This window comes from Dromaius novaehollandiae, chromosome 19, assembly GCF_036370855.1.
Source record: "Dromaius novaehollandiae isolate bDroNov1 chromosome 19, bDroNov1.hap1, whole genome shotgun sequence".
Taxonomy (NCBI): domain Eukaryota; kingdom Metazoa; phylum Chordata; class Aves; order Casuariiformes; family Dromaiidae; genus Dromaius; species Dromaius novaehollandiae.
In genome coordinates, this window is record NC_088116.1 from 4,659,943 (window position 1) to 4,677,325 (window position 17,383).

The 17,383-nt window shown below is 52.6% G+C and overlaps 1 protein-coding gene across 3 annotated transcripts in view; it reads right to left on the minus strand.

Moving 5' to 3' along the window:
- Positions 1–17,383, minus strand: part of NXN (nucleoredoxin) — a 70,137-nt gene that overhangs the window by 30,432 nt on the left and 22,322 nt on the right. The window contains exon 1 of one of the 3 annotated variants that reach the window (XM_026101470.2): positions 5,597–5,710. The exons of the other annotated variants lie outside the window; for them this stretch is intronic. Within the exon in view, the coding sequence (XP_025957255.2) occupies positions 5,597–5,695 (99 nt within the window). The 5' untranslated portion in view covers positions 5,696–5,710. Of the gene's footprint in view, positions 1–5,596; positions 5,711–17,383 lie in introns of those variants that run through there. 3 annotated transcript variants of the gene reach the window in all.

The window sequence follows — 17,383 nt, forward strand, 5'->3', positions numbered from 1 at the left end:
TTCCTGTTCTGTTTTGCCACATGGCTTTTCCAAGCTACTGTCTTCTTTCAACAGCTCTACAAGGGAAGCCAGCCAGGGGCTATTCCAACAGCAAAAGCGATAGTAAATAATAGTAATGTATTTCTGCAGGGAATTCTCTCGATGCTCCTAAATTCAAGTCCAGCTGTTACAACATCCCTGGGGAGCCCCATTCAGCGGGTGCAGTGCTGAGTGTTTCTATCAGCCGGGAAAGGAACCTCTGTTTCATTAGCTGTGTCTGAGCCTGCTACGGGGAACTTGAGGGACCAGACACTCTCCCAGCCTACGCTCACCGTAAGCCAGTATCTTCCAATAAGGGCTCTACGACACCCACTAACAAAACAACAACGTTAAGAGAGCGTTGCGCAAGGAATGTGGTCCCAGGAATCTCTCAATCATCTAAGACAGACTGATCCAAGAGGCAGGACAGGCAGGACTTGCTTGCACAAGCCAGGCAGGCAAAAACCAATTTATCTGGAGCAGGGAAAAGACATGCTGAAGGACGGACAAGAGCCTGCCCTGCTTCCCGCTTTGCTGCGTTTGAGCACAACAGCTTCACATCGGCAACGTAAAGAGAGTCCTGATTACGCCGTGTCGGTACCACCCATCGTCACCATTTCCCCAAACAACAAAGCCTCCAGGCTTACCTCCATCAGGGCCTTTGCCCATGGAGGGGGCAAAATATAGGGGCTCAGACACAACTATTTCCTCGTATCCAAGGGTCTCATGGTTTCAACTGCACATGGACTTTTAGTGATGAACCGACTCCAGTTTTAGAAAGAGAATTCATTAGATACCTAAAAATTAGATGAACCCAATACTAGGAATGCACCACGCTGAGCTGAGTCCTGCGTGTTCATACGTGCAGTGCCAGCACGGAGCGCCTTTGCTGCCGAAAACCCCATTTTCCGGAGGTGAATCACCCTTCCCGTGCACTCCCAGCCCAAACCGGGATGAATACTGCCAAAAGCTGAGTCTCCCCTGGACCCGTCTCTGCCAACTGAGAGCAGATTACAACACGTTCGAAGCATTCCCAGCTGCGCCGCGGGCGGGGAGGCCTCGGCACGCGCTCCCCGAGCGCTGTCCTGAACCAGGCAGGCTCTCCTCTCAGAGCTAAGTCAGAGACACGCACGCTGGCCGCTGCCGTTCTGGAGAGCGGCACCCTCAGCTCTCACCCGCCTGGTACCCAAAGCCTCCTGGCCCTTTCCCGACCCTCCAGCTCCATGGGAGCGCTTCCCAGATCCAAGCCTGCCTCTCGGGTCTCCCACGCCTTCCCACCCCCAGCACTCTGACAACTTGAGCGGCACCAAATTCTGTTCAACCAGCCTCACCAAAGCCGCCCGCTGCCGAGTCCTCCCGAGCGCTGCTGCAACACACGGAGGAAACGCTCGGCTCCTTAGACGGGTGCCAGCTGCGGCAAACACCCAGGCATTACCTGGCTTATCAGGACGTGACCTAAAGGGCACCAAACTGAGTGCGTTTAATCCCACACCTGCCTCAAACCCTTGCCCTCAGAGGGGAAAGGCCAGTGACTGGTCAGAGGCCTCATCCCCAGAGCCTTTTTCATTTATTCTAGTTCAAAGAGCTCGCAAAACTCAGGGCAATAATTCACCAGCTCAGATATTTAAAGAGGAGCCTGGGGAAGGCGCCGGGAAGCAGGAAGCACGCGGCTTGTTTGGGCCTGGAGCTCGTTTGCTATTAAGCCGCATTCCTCTTGGAAGGGCTCTGGAAGGACCCCGCGCTGCCACTAACACAAGCAGTCGAACCGAATTTGAGTACAACCCGCAGAACCGAAAATGCTCATGTCCACACACATCTCCTGGTTAAAGGGGTAACATCCAGAAGGTTTTTATCCCCCAGGACTGCCTCTACGGCCCAAGGAGCCCTGAAAGACAGCTGGAAAGAGGGGACAGACACAGGAGGTCTATGGGCAGAGCTGGCAAGCTACAAGGAACCAGATCAAAGAGATGCTGAGTCTTAACTTCTTAAAAAATAGCTACCCAACAGCTGTGCAAACTTCTCTCTCGCTGGTAAATGCTGAAGAGACAGGAAAGATTTCGTTTTGCTGGTGGCACAGTTTGCCGTAGAAACTCGGTGCATCCTGCCACCCCAAGAGGCTGCAGGCGCAGCAGAGCGCCTCGGGCACATCTGTTGCTGCTGTGGCTTTCTGCAAAACAAAACACATCACCATCGCAACCCAGAAGAGGGGCCTGCGCTCAGAAGGAAGTTATTTCCACTAAGGTAAGCAAGGGGACGCGCATGATGCTGTTGCCGCTGTATGACTGCCTGGGCAGACACCTTATTCCAGTTTAATGACCAGGACTGTGGTGCAAGTGTAACACGGGTTTAAGTGGTCAAATTCCTATGGAATCAGTCCTGCCGAACGAACCCCTGCACTGTTTGCACACCCCCAGCCTGCTCCCGCTGACCTGCCCCAAACGCTGGCCAGGAAAGGTCCCAGCGCAGAGCAGCTTCCATCCTCCTGCAACAGGTCTGGGTGAACCAGGCCTCAGACGCTCCCCTGCTTTTTTCCTGCCTCCCCCCTTTCATTAAAAGCAGTGACTAAATCTCCCCAGCCCAGCGACCTGCTTTGAGGTTGCACTCCACAGCTGCGATAAGGGATGCCAGAGGCAACTTAATCTAAGACACCAGAAAGGGGAACACAGCGGGGCTCTTATTTAAAAGTTTTTTCTAGGCAGCCCGCTGCCTCATCCGTCTTAATCTTTGACCACTGAGAGATGAAAACAATTTATCCTCCCTCATTCCCTGCTCTTACCGAGAAGTTACAAGAAATAAAAGTGAGACCTAAAACAGAGATCAATGTTCTCCTGCTCCTCAGCCAATCCGTTACTGACCTGGGCTTTTTCAGCATCCCTTTTATCTAGCCAAGTGTTTTGGCGAAAGCTTTGCAGAGAAGAGCCATGCAAGCAAGCTAGTGAAAAACCTGGCACTTTCGTGTTTATACAGCCAGCGAAGCCGCGAACTACAAAGCCTTTCATGCCCAGTCTCTACTGGCAAGCCAGCACTGATAAATTACAAAAGTCACCCGTGAATTAAGAGGCAGAGAAAAAGAAACCCAACCAACTTCCTGGGGTGCGAAGGGAGGCCTCAAAAAGCCTGGACTCAAGTGAAAAATGAGGAAAGGTCTGTACAGAAATCATCCTGAAATTCAGTGGCCAGTTTGTTTGGGTTAGTAGGGGAGCGCAAAGACAGCTGAAGATGCAGATGAAGTCGGTCCTCGCGGAGCTTCCCAGAACTCGCCAGGTCCGGAGGTCCCAACACACTGCAAAGGTACGGCTGGATCTTCTTCTCCCCAACGCCCCTATTTTTAGGAAAAGCAATCTGGAACGAACCCCGGTGCGCTGGTGAGCACAGCGAGTGGGTGGCAGCGTGAGAAGAGACGTGCTTCCCAGCCCGCGGAGGTGTAATGCAAACCACAGGCACAAAGCAATGAGTAAACATTGACAAAAGGGACCAAAGAAACAGTCCAAATTCCCGGATCACAGCAGACTTCACGCGCTGACCCGTGTACTGCATCTTGTTGGTTTACATACTGTAAATGCAAGAGCCAGGAAAAATCCATCTTCTTTGTCATAACAAACGCTAAGGTAAACAGAGAGGCAAGGCCAAGCGTATTATCCAATTAAGCAGGCATGCAAAGGGGAGAGGAGCGCGCTGGCCGTCCGGTTACTCCTGCTTTCTGCTGTTTCTCGCTGAGCACAGACAAAAACGGACACTGTTCAGCCCCGCGCGCAGGGCATGGGGAGAGTGAGCTGGGCTCCCCCCGCAAGGACAAACCGGTTTCTCCTGAATAACAAGCAAAACGGTTTTGTTAGAGAAACCAGCATCCCCCCACCTGCGGCGGGGCTGGCCGGGCGCGGGCTCTGGCTCTGGCTCGGGCTCTGGCTCCCGCGCAGATGCACGCCCCGGGGGCTGCTTGGGCTCCCGCGTCTGAGTAAACACCCCAACCCAGGAAATTCCCGAGCCCAGAGAAGCCAAAACGGAGCCAGCTGGTTCGTAAAACTGAACCACTACACACAAACTTTGCTTGTCTTCAGTTTACAAAGTTAATGGTATTTGCTCGGCATGTTATGAGTTAGGATCGCCTCCCTCGCGGGGCACAACTGGAGGCTAACAGTACGCTCAGCTCCGCGCGCAGCCACGCAGCGCTCCGGACTGCCGACAGCTCCAGGCAAGCGAAGGGGAAAGGCCTGCTCGGGGGCTCCCCGAGGGGCGCGAGGAGGGTCTGCGGCAGCGGCTCCGCTGAACACCCCCGGACCCGCGCGGCGCCCAGCGCTCCCGCTCGCCCGCGTTCGGAGAGAGCTAGGGAGCGGAAGGGAAAGAGCTCAGCAGCTTCTATAGAGAGACACTTCTCAGCATAGTACAAATAGTTAGTATCTTCCAAGTGCGGACGTGCTTACGCGAGAGCAAAATTTAAAGCTCCAAACCCACCACGTTTGTCAGGGGAAAAGAAAAGGGGGAGAAATAAAGAGTGCCGCCTCCGCTCTGCTCTGAATTAGGCTTTCCACCTCGTGCTTCGCAGGGAATCAGCAGGCGGCAGATCGTTAAAGCCTGAGCAAGGCTGTTTCGGGTCTGCAAGCCGAAATGCCTCACAGCATCCCCTTCCCCCCGCTCGGGTCTACAGCAGGCTGCAGAAAAGATTCAGCATGCGCATCTAAGGCGTTGGGTTGTTGTGGTTACGGTTCATTCAATTCAAAAGAATACTACAATGTACCCCAAAGGGAGCCCATAAATAGCAGAGGATTCTCTTTCAATCCCCCATCTATTCCTATCTGGATAACGCGGCATTTCGACAAGCCCTTCCAAAACAGAGACTTAGGGCAAAGCTGACAGCTTGCATGGCCACCACGCACTCTCCAAACTTCGGGTTTTAAGGAATAAACAAAAGCCTCTTGCAGGATGCAAATGGCTTTTCAGATCCAGAAGCTTCGTGCAGGTAGAAAGCGACTCGCAGCAATCCTGCCCCGCTCTCCCACCCCGGCGAAAGGCACCTTTACGCTCCGACCTTCCTCGACACACAGACAACCGCCCTCGCTGGGCGCTTCTGTTGGTTCCACCACCGGATGGTTTACCGCTCGCTTCCCATCTCTTTACTAACGAACGCTTTGTATTAGCCCCCTCCAGGGACACCTGCGAGCTCGGTGCGGCACTGGCGTCACAGCGGGGCTACGCTGGGGACCTCGGCAGCACGCGCACTGGTCCCAGCAGCACAGCTGCAGCGCTGGAAGCGCGATGAAGTGGTATTACAAAAGACATCCTGGAAGAAAAACCGAGGGGACACTGGGATCAAAAAAAAACCGCACAGCATCCTGAAAAATAATCTTCTACTTTTGGGAGCCTCACCTTAAAATCAGGTGCAAAAGCAGAAAGGAAAAGAACAGAGGCAGAAAATTCAGCGCAAGTGCACGTTAAGTGCAAGCAAATATATTTTGCCCAGCCAAAAAGGGTCAGCCCTCTAAAGACACATCCACCCCCACAGGCACCAGGCAGGATCGTTTCCCACCAGATGTGCTCCACATCCAATTTTAAATTACTCCCTGGTGGGGATTCCACTCACCTTCCCGGGAGCCTGCGCCGCAGCCCAGCGCGACGGCACGTATCCTGCCTGCTGCGCTGGGTCAGAGCAGCTAGTGCAGCAGCAGGGTTGGGGGTACATGCTCCAATGCCAAAGGAAAATTACGGAGTCGTTTTTGACAAAGGGGAAACGCTGCATCGTTGCAGAATAGCTGCTGCTGGCTCCATACCCTCTGGATTCTGGCTACTTGCAGGCAAAACGTGAAGGGAAGGATATTTGTTTAAAACCCACAGGCGGACACTGCAATTCTATTGGAAAAATACAACTGGCATTAATTCTGAAAACTTCCCACCGCTGGGACTGGGATTCAAAACTAGCAATGGCCAGCGAGGCCAAAACACACTCAGAGCAGACGCCTGCAAAAGATTCCAGGGGAAACTAGTGATGTGGTTTTCATAACAAAATAAAATTCGAAGTTTTATAAAGAAGAAAAAGGCAGCACTCCTGGGAGACGGTGCTGAAAACGCCCCGCACCGTTTGCGGGGGACTCCCGGCCTGCCGGCACCCGCGGCATCCTCCGCTCCGGTGCGCAGCGGGGACCGCGCCGCCCCGCGAAGGGGGGCGAGAGGCCAACGCGAGGCCAAGCCCCTCGCCTGGCCCCGTCCCTCTCCCCGCCGCGCCGGCCGGCTCCTCGCCGCCCCACCGCACCGCGGCCCGCACCTCGCGGCGAAAGGCACCCGCCCGGCCCCCAGCCCAGGGCTGCGGTGGTTAGAGGCATCTAGCTGCAATCCAGAAGAAGCCTGTTTACCAAATGCTGGTGGAGGTACCTCACCATGCTTCAGGCTGGAAACACACGCGAATGGCTTTGGACGGCTGAATGCCACCGGACTTGCAGCACCGCCCCGGCAAGCCAGAGCGATGCCAGCTCCCAGCCTGGGCGGCAGCTCACCAGGGGCTGCGGAGGGGAAATTCTCCACCCATCCCCTGAGATACCACCCGCTTCAGAGAGCTGCAGCTGCCGAGCAGGACAGCCCCGGGCTTTTGCCCCTCAACCGCTCCCATTGCCACTCTTGCCAGACAGGGGCACGATGGGCTCATGACCATCATGGCCGCATGACCAACCGGATTTACAGAAAGCCCCGACTTCCCTTGTTCTTGCGTGCTAACGTCAGTCTTAACCCAGAAACTTAAGCAATTTTTTTGTAGCTGACTCACGCGGAGCTTCTGACAGAAATTTTTATAATCAGAGTGGATTCGACCAAGGCTTTGCCTGTGCATGCCTGACAGCATCTGCTGATTGAGCGTGCTGTTCGAAACCTTGCACAGCCCTGGACAAGCACGGCTGAGCGGCACCTTCCTCCTCAAGGGTCGGCTTATGGGAATCCTCTTGCCTGCGTGGTACGAAGCGTGTTGCTTCTCCTGCAGAGCGCTTTGCAGGGGGAAAGGAGCACGTTTTGAGGGAAAGGAGATAAAATGGAACAAAGTCCAAAGGGAAGGAGAGAAGGGAAAGGAAAGCTGGATGCCTCCCGACTCTGGACTGCGCAAACCTCCTACCCGAGCGCCCCATGACAGCATCCGCAGCTATGCGCCTCTCCATCAAGCTACATAGCTGCAAAGCCATTGTGCGTCACATCTTCCTTAGAGACAGACGACGGTATAAAGTTCCATAAAACCACAGAAAAAATAACTTCCTCAAGCTTTTTCTTTGATGGACAGAGGAGCTATTTTGCAAGCGAGGCTCCAATGCACAACAGTGGCACGATCTAAAGAACAAAACCAAACCCATGTTCAGATAAGCCAAAAGCAGACATCTGGTGTTAGTAACCTAAACTACCCACAAGGTCCTTCCTGACTGATCCAAAAACCTCCCACTTTTTGCAACAAGTCAAATGAATTACCACTTTTAAGGATCAAGCCATTTGACGTCCTCCCTGTAAGGCAGTCCGCAGAACGCTCCCTGTACCCATCACAACTCCTTATTCACCTGGTCCTATATAATTTATACCATACTACCATCTGAAGGGGATGCATCAAAAAAATAAGGTTGCAAAGCCAAGCCCTGAAAAGTTAGGATGTGCTGGAAACACGTTTCCCCCGCAGCTTTAATCTGGTCCACTTATGTATGCTCTTCACGACATGGCCACATCCCACGTGTGCATAAAGTCCTGATGCAATTAGCACCAAGAACGGAAGATGCTCAACAACTGAGGAATTATTCATTATTTTTGTTTTCAATTGGTTGTTCAACGTGCAGCTCTCAGCCCTCCTCACACTTTTCAGATGCCGCTCCAAGGCAAAAAGCGAAGGCTTTTTACCGCTACAAAAACAATCATGAATTTATTTTCACAAAATTCCAGGGAACTATGTTCATAACACCTCCATTTTACATTTGAAGTGAAGAGGCACAGAAAAGCTTCGGGCATCCAGTTCCAGAAAAAGCCTACAGCAGGATTTTTAAAAAATAAATAGCACCGAGCAGCTTTTTAAATGTTTGACGCACAACTTCCCATGAGATCATCTGCTGCAGGAGCACTTGGTGCTTCTGCAAACCAGCCATCAGACGGGGGACCCAGAAAATAAAATTGCTAGTTGTACAGGAAAAGCAGCTTACCTAGCACCACGGGTGAACCCTGCGGCAGAAGCAAAGCACAAATCCAGTCTCCTTAACCATGAGTTCACCCCTTCTGTTTTTGCAGAACTTGCCTCACTCCCTTCACTCCAAATCCTCCACCACACAGGGCAGAGGTCCCACATACACAACAGCATCCTTCACGGGGCGCCTTGATTTCATTCCCTAAGCGCTGCCCATCCGGTATAGGCAGTGAGGGCAGGGGTGCTGTGGAAAAAAACAGTACACAATCACGTAATTAGAAACTGCACTGTAATGCATACAGGGGGCTGAATTAAGGTTGCAGAGGAATACTGTAAATTGAATGCACATTTCTTGTTCCATTTTACTGCTTTTCTTCGCTCTCCCCCTTATTTGACTTTGGCTGCACTTCAGATTAAGTTCCTAATAAGGGTTGGAGTTGGACGAGATTTTTCAGCCCATCAGATTGCAACCGTCCAAGCCATTGAAATTAGATTCAAGCTGAACTTGAATTTTCAATAGTTTGGCCTAAAGGCAAGGGTGTTAACAACAGACCTGCCAACACCTTCGCTATGAGAAATGTCTGAAAACATGTCTGCACATCAAATACTGCTCAGGCTCTGGTAGACAAAAGCCACAAAGCTAAAATCTCACATCCACAGCTAACTTACTCAGCCAATTCTCCTGTCAGTAAAGCTCATACGTTTTCTCCAGAAATCCAAAGAACCTCTATATCCTCTCCAGGAAAGCTATTTTTCCCCCACAATAACACCAAAACCCATTGCAGCTTCATTATGTCATGGTAAGGCAGGAGGTAAGGACAGGCCATGTATATTCAAGTGGATATACAGGAGGTAGATACAAGCATGGCTACACGCTAAAGCACCTAAACCTTACGCATTTAACCAAGATCAAAGGTACCACACTGACAGGCAAATGGAAGAGCGGTCTCAAAGCAGTATGTCACGTAGCCGACTTCTCTCACATGCAGCAAAACGCTATGCTTGGGCTTTCTTTTCCTTCTTACATATATTCTTCTTAGTTCTAACAAACTTTTTTTAATCTACACACCCTATAATCATATAAAAGGGTCAGCCAAATTCTAAAACCAAGGAAAATATGATAAAACTGAAACGCATCCCTAGCTTTCCATTATCTGGATGAAGCAGAATGTGCCCAGAAGCAGGAGAACTGCCTCAGAAAGCAGCAACGGTTGGGTTTCTTCTCCTTTCGGGTCTTGCTCCCTTTAAGGCCCTGCATCCTACAACCCGGACACTCCCGACACTCCCGGCACCATCCAAACTAAGCACAAACCGACGGTGCTCAGCGGCCAGCGAAGGCAGGAGCAGGCAGCCCGGCCCCAGGGCTGCAGGCTCGAGCCCGGAGGCAGCAGATCTTGGCTTCTGCTTCCACTGAACTCCTCATGCAAACCCCAAACCACCCTGGTTATGAAGCTGCCCTTGTCACAACATTTTCTCTTTAACTAAAACCTCTGCCTTCAGCAGTCTTTATCAAAATAAAAATGTCACACTAAGTGTCTCTCAGAAGCCATTCGACCAGCCCTGCCTGAGTGCACACACGTAAAACACATCACACGGTCCAATCCTTCACCTTCAGACCTTCGCTTCAGTGGAGGAGGCCTTCAACTGAGACCTCTGCTGTCACTCTGAATAGATCTTGTTTCAGGTTTTTTCATTACAGAAGTATACTTCCTCGAGGACAATTAGGCTTTGGCTTCCCTGTCTCCAAAGTCTTTTCAAATTCACATTTTGAGTGCCGTGGGCCTGGAGCGCAGCCACGGCCACGCGCTCCCCCAGCAGATGAGGCAGCGGGGAGCGCTCCCTGCGCTTTGATGGCAAACGATAAAGAAAAGGAACGATGGTTTCTTGAACTGCATCCAAGGGAGAGTAACCCCGCTGGAGCGCCTGGCAGGGCATCAGCAGCAATGGAAATTTCAGCTTTCAAAGAATAGAAATAAGACTCCAAAAAGGGGGGTGGGAGATCCTGCAGGAACTGAGGTGCTGCGACTTCCAAGGACTGTTTTAAAAACCTCTGCTTTCCTCCAGTGAAATTATATCCTTTGCAGAAAAGTCATCTGGCTCCAACCTCTTCTGGTAATTGGAGCATAAACAGAACGGGAAAGAGTTCATACCTGAACAAAAATAACGCTTGGATGGGATGCGATCGGCCGGTCCTGAACAGAGGGACTGCAGGGATGGTGGCCAGACCACCAGGATTTTGCTCTTTTCTTCCGACGGCTGCTGTGGGATCTTTAAATCCCACCAAACAAACAAGGCTTTTCCACCGCAACCAAAGAGCGATGGCTGAGACAACACAGTGGCCTCTGCTTTCTGCGGTGAGGAAGGGAAAGCACGGCGGGGAGAAGAGTACAGCAATTCCTGCAAAAAGGTCTGGACTTAATTCAACTTATTTTCTCTGGTAACATTTAGATAAACAAGGGGAAAAAACCTGCTGTGTTCTTCAATGGCTCTTAACAGGTAGGGCTGGAGCCTGGTTTTTTGCTCACGTGGGAACCGGAGGCGCAGCACGTGCCAGCTGAACAACAGGCTCTACGCTGCAGCAGACACTTTCACATTAACATCCGTTCCTCCGTTGGTAGGTGCTTGCACCGTTAGAAACGAGAAAACACTGAAAAAGCGCAAACAAATGCAAGTTCCCGACTTTGAATTCAGAAGCTGTCTGGCAACTTTGCCTTAGCATGACATAACCTCTGATGGGAATTACACACTGTTGCTTCTTCACCCTGTACAACGCTCCTCGTTCACATAGCTTGAAGCTCTGAACAAAACAAACGCTATTAGTAATGACACAGAAAGACAAAAAACAAAACTGCAAGGAATGTGACTGCCCGGGCTCCTGCGAGGCAGAGCTAGTCCTCTTCTACCCCCGTGGCAGTGCTCGACTCGTTCAGATACGCAACGAGTTTCCTCTTCTCGGTTAGAGTTCGAGTCCTCAGCATCCCTGCAGCAACGAACGCTCCGCACCGGCACCGCACTTGCCGTCGGGAAGGTTCTGTCCGGTCTTCGCCTCCAGCGGGGCTGGTGACAATTATTCAGCACGTGGAGAACGGCCAGGCAGAGCCTGCCTCTGCCCCACACCCCGTACGTCACGGGGCGGTGTGGAGAGACCCCATCAACGGGGGTGAAGCACACCGTGCTCGAGCCGTTCAGACACGGACATGGTTTCAGTGCGAGGGGAGGCTGCTTCGGTGACGAGCAACCACCAGCGCGGCTTATGAGTCACATCCACGCGACGTTACCTTGTCTGCGCGGGCACGTGAAGTTGGTTCTTCTCACGGCCAGCGAACTCGAGTTTCCCATGCAGCGACTCTGCAAGAAGTGCACACAGAAGAGCAAAGGCAAGGCACGGTCTGTAACTGCACTAATTGCTGGAGTAATTAAAAAGACCAAAATAAAACCCAGAAGTCTGAGTGTCAGCAGGGAATCACTCTCCTTCTCAGGGGCTGCCTCGCTCAAGCGGCTTTGCTGACCAAAAGCTGCAGCTGCGAAGTCACTTCCATGGCTCAGACCAGGAATTTGAGCAGATCACAAAAAACAAGAAAACCAACAAAAACACCACACCTCCAGATTTCAAGATTTTTTCTTTTCACTAGAATTGACCTTATTTTCTGTTTAGTGTGGCAGGGTGAAAAGAGATTTCTATTGAGCAACCAAGTTTTCCCTACAATAGAAATGAACTGGCATGTTCTGAGCATTCAGTGTTTCAAACCCAATTAAATAACACAATAAATGTTGCACCTAAGGGTTTCTCAACATTTTACATGCACAGCTTTTTCCTAACTTTACCACCACATACTTAAAGGTGTGGATTGAGGGATGAATCACAATTTCAAATTCTTAACTACCAAGCCTGGAAATCAACACTGCCACTTCCTGGTAAAGAAACCCTAAAAAAATACCATTTTTTAGGCTGGTCTTCACCCATGACATCATCTGCAAACGGCAACTTGATTTACGTGACGTTGTGCACTCCTGTCTTGCTCCCCACGCTCTAAAAGCATTGCTGGGTCGATAACTCGGGGGTGCTTTGCCCCGTGGAAGTCACCCACACTCCGCAGCGGAATGAAGTTGGGCAGGGAGGGGGCAAGGCTGAAACAAACACAACATCTTATCTCCCAGAAACCTTGTCTTGAGAAAGCAACAGCGCTTTCCACGCCAGGGCCAGACATTTGCATTGGCAAACGTGCTCCTGCCGGGACGGGGGGGTTCACTCCCGAGCTGCAGTGGTTTCCGCCGCACCGGCCCGCAGCTCGGTAAAAGGATTTGTCCTGGATAATCCATGCTCGGGAGGGCTGCGATCGGGAGGCGCAATTCCCGGGGAGAGGAAGCGGTGCGCGGGACGTGCCTGCCCGGAGGCGGCAGCGTACGTTGCCGTTTCGCCGGCGGTGCAGCTCCCGTGCCGCAGGCATCAAGAGGGCTCCCGCGCTACCGGCCACACGTCCGGCGCAAGTAACTAGCTTTCACGAGACAGCCGGAACAGAAAGACTCGTTCTCCCCCAGTCACATGCTGCGTTTGCAGAGGCGCAAGTCACACGGTTTTAAGCAACAAGAAGAAACTTGGTGCAGTGACATCAATGCGAGGGGCATCTATTTAACCGGGCAGGGAGACTTCTGGCCCTCAAGCAGTCGGCATTTTTCCAGACAGCTGCCCTTTGTCTGCGCTTCAGGCACTGCCGGCTCTTCAAAGGCCCCCATTTTGGGGGGCTGGGGCTCAAAACGGAAGGCAGGTAGGGGAGGCTTTTCCCGGGAACAGAGCCCCTGTGTTCCAAGCAACAATCTCCTACCAGCTCAGCATCGAGGCTCCAGGAAGGCCCAACCCGATCTCCCAGCCCGACGCAAGTCAGCTCATTTGGGAGAGCAACAGAATCCAAGTCAAAAACTTCTGCTCACTTGCTTCGGTTCTCTTTCCTTTGAGCAGCATAATAAAGAAAAGCTGCAAGAGTTTGGCCAAAATAAGTGTTTTTGTACAAAGGAGGGAGGCTCCCCAGTCCCTGCGTGGGGGCCAGCACCGCACCTTCCCATCACTTGCACGCGCCTCCGGCCACCGCCGGGAAGAGATGCACAACCCCGGCAGCTGCAGGGACGTCGAACGTTGACAAGGCTCCTGCGATGCCACCGGGCAAAAGCATTCACAGGTACAAACCGAGCACCAGCAACGGGCAGGCAAGAGCGTGGCACTTAGCACGGCCACATCACCTTGCTCTAACGGCCAGGGCACAGTACTTGAAGGTCTCCCCTCACCCTACAAGCTCTGCACGACTGCTTTCACCTCCCAAATCCCAAATTTCTGCGACTACAAGACAGCAGTCACAGCTGTTCCCATCAGGCTGCTGCCAGCGTGGCTTGTCGCAGCTTGCAAAGCGCTAACGTTCCCCCCGCGGCGCAAGTGGAAAGCTTCCTCAGATAAGCAACGTCGGGGCAAGGCCGGTCTCTCTTGTGCTTAAAGTGCACAACAGGACCCGGAGCTGCAGGTGGGCCATCAGCTGCGCCAGAGTCCAAATTCACCATGCGAAACCAGCCCGGGGTTATCGTTTTAATAACCAGAGGGATGGCTGCAGACCAAGGTGGCATTCGGGGGCCTCTCTTATCCCGGAAAGTTATCGGCTTTTATGCAGATGACTCCAGCGTCTCGGTGGTGGAGATTCCAGTAAAGCCTCGTGGAGACGAACATCAAAGAAAACCCTGGACGGGGCCCAAAGAGGGCGGCGGACTGTCAGCCCGCCAGAGCCAAAAAGCAACAGAAAACACGCAAGGTTAATAGGGCATTTTCTTCTTGAAATGGAGTAAAATCTGGGGCCTTCCTGCATTTAAAGTCAAGTTGTCTGGAGCAAAGTGACTTTCCAGACAAGCCATGTCTCCCTCCCGACAGCGCGGGTCTCGCCCCGGCCCTCCCCATCCCTCCGTCTGTCCCTCCCACGGATGTGGTCCTCCTGGGAAGGAGGCTCTTCCCAAGCCAACTCACCACCTTTCCAGCTCAAGGGCCACCGCCGTCTTCGTCATCGTGCGTGTGGCCAGCAGGGACTTGTGCCCAGGGAAAGGCGAGGGCAGTGACGTACCCTTCTGCTTCGCCAGGCGACAATTAACCCCCGTGAAAACTGCCTCTCGAGGCAAAAACCCGCCCTGGGAGCGGCGGGGGCGGCAGGCATTTGTACCTTGAGCAGGACCTAAGGAACAAGCGTCTGCCAAACACGGCCCTGCACGCTCCTGCCACGCAAAGTAATTACACCCTGTTCGGGCAGGACAGAGCAAATCAATGGGAATGGCGGTGGAATGCAGGTAAGAGTGAAGCCATTCCACCTGACTTCCGATCAGAGCCTCCGCAGCAAAACACAACCGAGATCAGTTCAAATTTAACAAGGATAACAGCTAAAAACTCATGAAGATGCAACAAATGTCATTTAATAGTTGAAATTCCCTTTGTTTGCCAAGAAAACAGAAAACCGAAGGCAGAGTGAGCCCAAGCACGCAGTGAGCCAGGATCTACTTTAGCAACAGGACAGAAAGGCAGAGAGTGCCTTGCATTTACTGCGGGAGGGGAGGATGCACACAGACTGCTGCTGAGGGGTACCTGAGGCAGTGCAAATTCACACCCTACACACAAGCGCCCCAGCTTTACACTCAGCCGTGGAAAACAGGCGGCCGTTTCCCCGGTCCGTATTCTGCCACGCACACGGAGGTGGGTGACAGCCTCTCACACGCCGCTCCCGGCCCAAAGCCCGCTTGGCTCAGACGCACCCCACGGCTCGGGTCTTGCTCGGGAACCGGCACGTCCGTTCTGTGAGCAGACCAGCAAGCGTGAGGGAGGCTGTCAAGAAAGCAAAGCAGGGGCAGCCTGCAAGGCTTTGAAGGCAAGCGCCTAGTGAGGGGAAGAAAAATTGCTAGTAGAGCAGCCCATAGCGTTTTCCATTCAAAAAAAAAAAAAAAGAAACAAAAAGAAAAGCAAGTCAAAGCTATGCCATACGTTTGCACTTAAGTAGTCCCTGCCCTCAATTTCCAACCATCTGTACTGCTCTCTGAAACTCTCCTACTCATTTAAATTTATTTCTGTGTGTCTCCACCAAAATCAAAGACCTGAATATCAGTAATCTTGGTGGGAGGCATCCGGCAGCAATGATCCATGGTAGGAAAAAAATGTATTTGCGCAAACTTGCTGAGAAAGCCAGGCAGCAAACCTTCCTATGAAAAGGTTTCAGATTAGCAGATCAAGCTCAAGGCATTAAGACCTTCCCCATAACATAGCTGTGAAATCCAGTGCTGAGGACACAAAACCAGGCTTTTCTAACTCTGGAACTGAATAAATTGGGAAGTGTGCAGCACAATAGAGAGGGGCAGCGGGGGGCCACGGCTCCCAGCAGCGCAGTACCAAAGCCCAGCGCAGGCCAGGGCTCAAATTCACACGCTCTGCTGGGCTCAAGGGACCGGGCTCCTCTCCGGAGCCTCGGACACCGCGGCGGGACGGGGAAGTCGAGGCAGCAGCACCAGGGAGGGGGAGGAGGCCACCAAGAGCTGGAGGGGAGCAGCGGGACCAACGGGCAGCGGCGAAGCCCAGCTGGTGACAAGCCGGGACTCGGCCGAGAGCCCAGTTCTCCCACTGTGCTCACTGAGGCTTCGTCCCCACATCTGGTCAGCACCTCCCCAAGACACGCGACTGCCTCTCACCAACACTCTCCGGAAACACGGCTGAGTTACTCATGCCTTCCTGCACAGCATGTGGAAGAGAGGTGGCAAGGCACTGCAGCCGGGCAGACCATTGCAAGCAGCTTGATTAACTCCCCTCCATCTCACAGTATTTCTCTGTCTACCCTGGTCACGAGCCCGCATTCCCTCCATCCACACCACAGCACAACGGCTTAAATTAAGCTCCAAAAAAAGGCTTTACAAACAAACTCCTAAAACACTTCTCTGACCACACCTGTCACACAAGCAGTGTGACATATGGTCAGGAGGGAGGTTTTTTCTCATGCAGCCCTGAGCCCCGCGGCGCAGGCGCGGTGCCGCTCGACGACAGCTCCGCTCTCGCTGGCGAGAGCCTCCTCCCCATCGCGCCGCGCGCTCCCGGGGGGCCTCTCCCACCTCCCTGCCTCCCTGTCGGAGGAAGGCAACAGGCCTTCCCTAACGCAAGCAGCAATTGGCAAAACTCCTTGAGCACACGGATTACTGCAAAGGGCTGCAGTTAGCAGCAGCTTACACTGGAACAGCACCGCAGGCTGTCTTACACCCACAGCCAGAAGCAGAAAGTAGCATCCTGAGAAATAAGCTTGCAGACTCATCAGCTTCTCAGAAGAAAATAACTCCTTGCCCTGATAAAACATTAGCTATCAGATGGTGGAGAAGTGCATTCCTGTAAGCTAAACACTTAGGCGGTACTTGCAAGGCAGGATTTGTAGCCTGGTGCCCTTCAATTTGCTTCTATGAATAATAGAGTAATATCCAGAAAAACTGCAAAAGCCAAGAGCATTTCTAAAGCCCTGCTGATCTGTCTGATGCTGAAATTCCTTCAGACACGAGTAAGTGCACAAATACAGCAGCGGTGTTGGCTCACGGCCTCTCGGCTTGCGTTTGGACGTACCAAGTCACCATCATGCGAACCACGGCACAGGGCTGCCTGTTCATGTGATGGGTGGAGGCTGCACCCCAACGCAGTTTTCTTGATTCATTTACTTCTCTGGAGCAGAAACAATCAAGCAAAGACGGCTTAATTTGCTTCGTGGCTCAGACAATAAACCTTGAAATGGACTTCTCCTTCCTGTGCAATTACATTAGTTAATTCGTTCAGAAAACAGTTTTTCCCTTATTATCTTTCTTCCATTTTAGTTCAAGCCTTCTTACTCCTCCTGCATGCAACATTGGTTTTAAAAAAAACAAACAAACAAAAAAAAAGCAGCCAACTGAAGCGAGAACAAAACAACACTAATATCCCTCAAAGGTACCTGATCAACAGGCAGTCCCCCGCCTTGGAAAGGGACAGAGCCATCCAGGAGGCAGCTCCCGAAACGAGGGCTGCGGAGGAGGAACACGCCGGCACACGCGGCCCCCTCCGCCCCAGCGCCGGCCGGGCAATTAGCGGGCCGCGGGGCCGCGCAGCGCCCTCGCCAATCCCGCAAAGAGGGGCCGGGCGAGTGGATGCTCAACTCCAAACCAAACAGAGCAACCGCAAACGAAACGCTCTCCGCACACGTCCCCGGCCCAGCGTGCGCG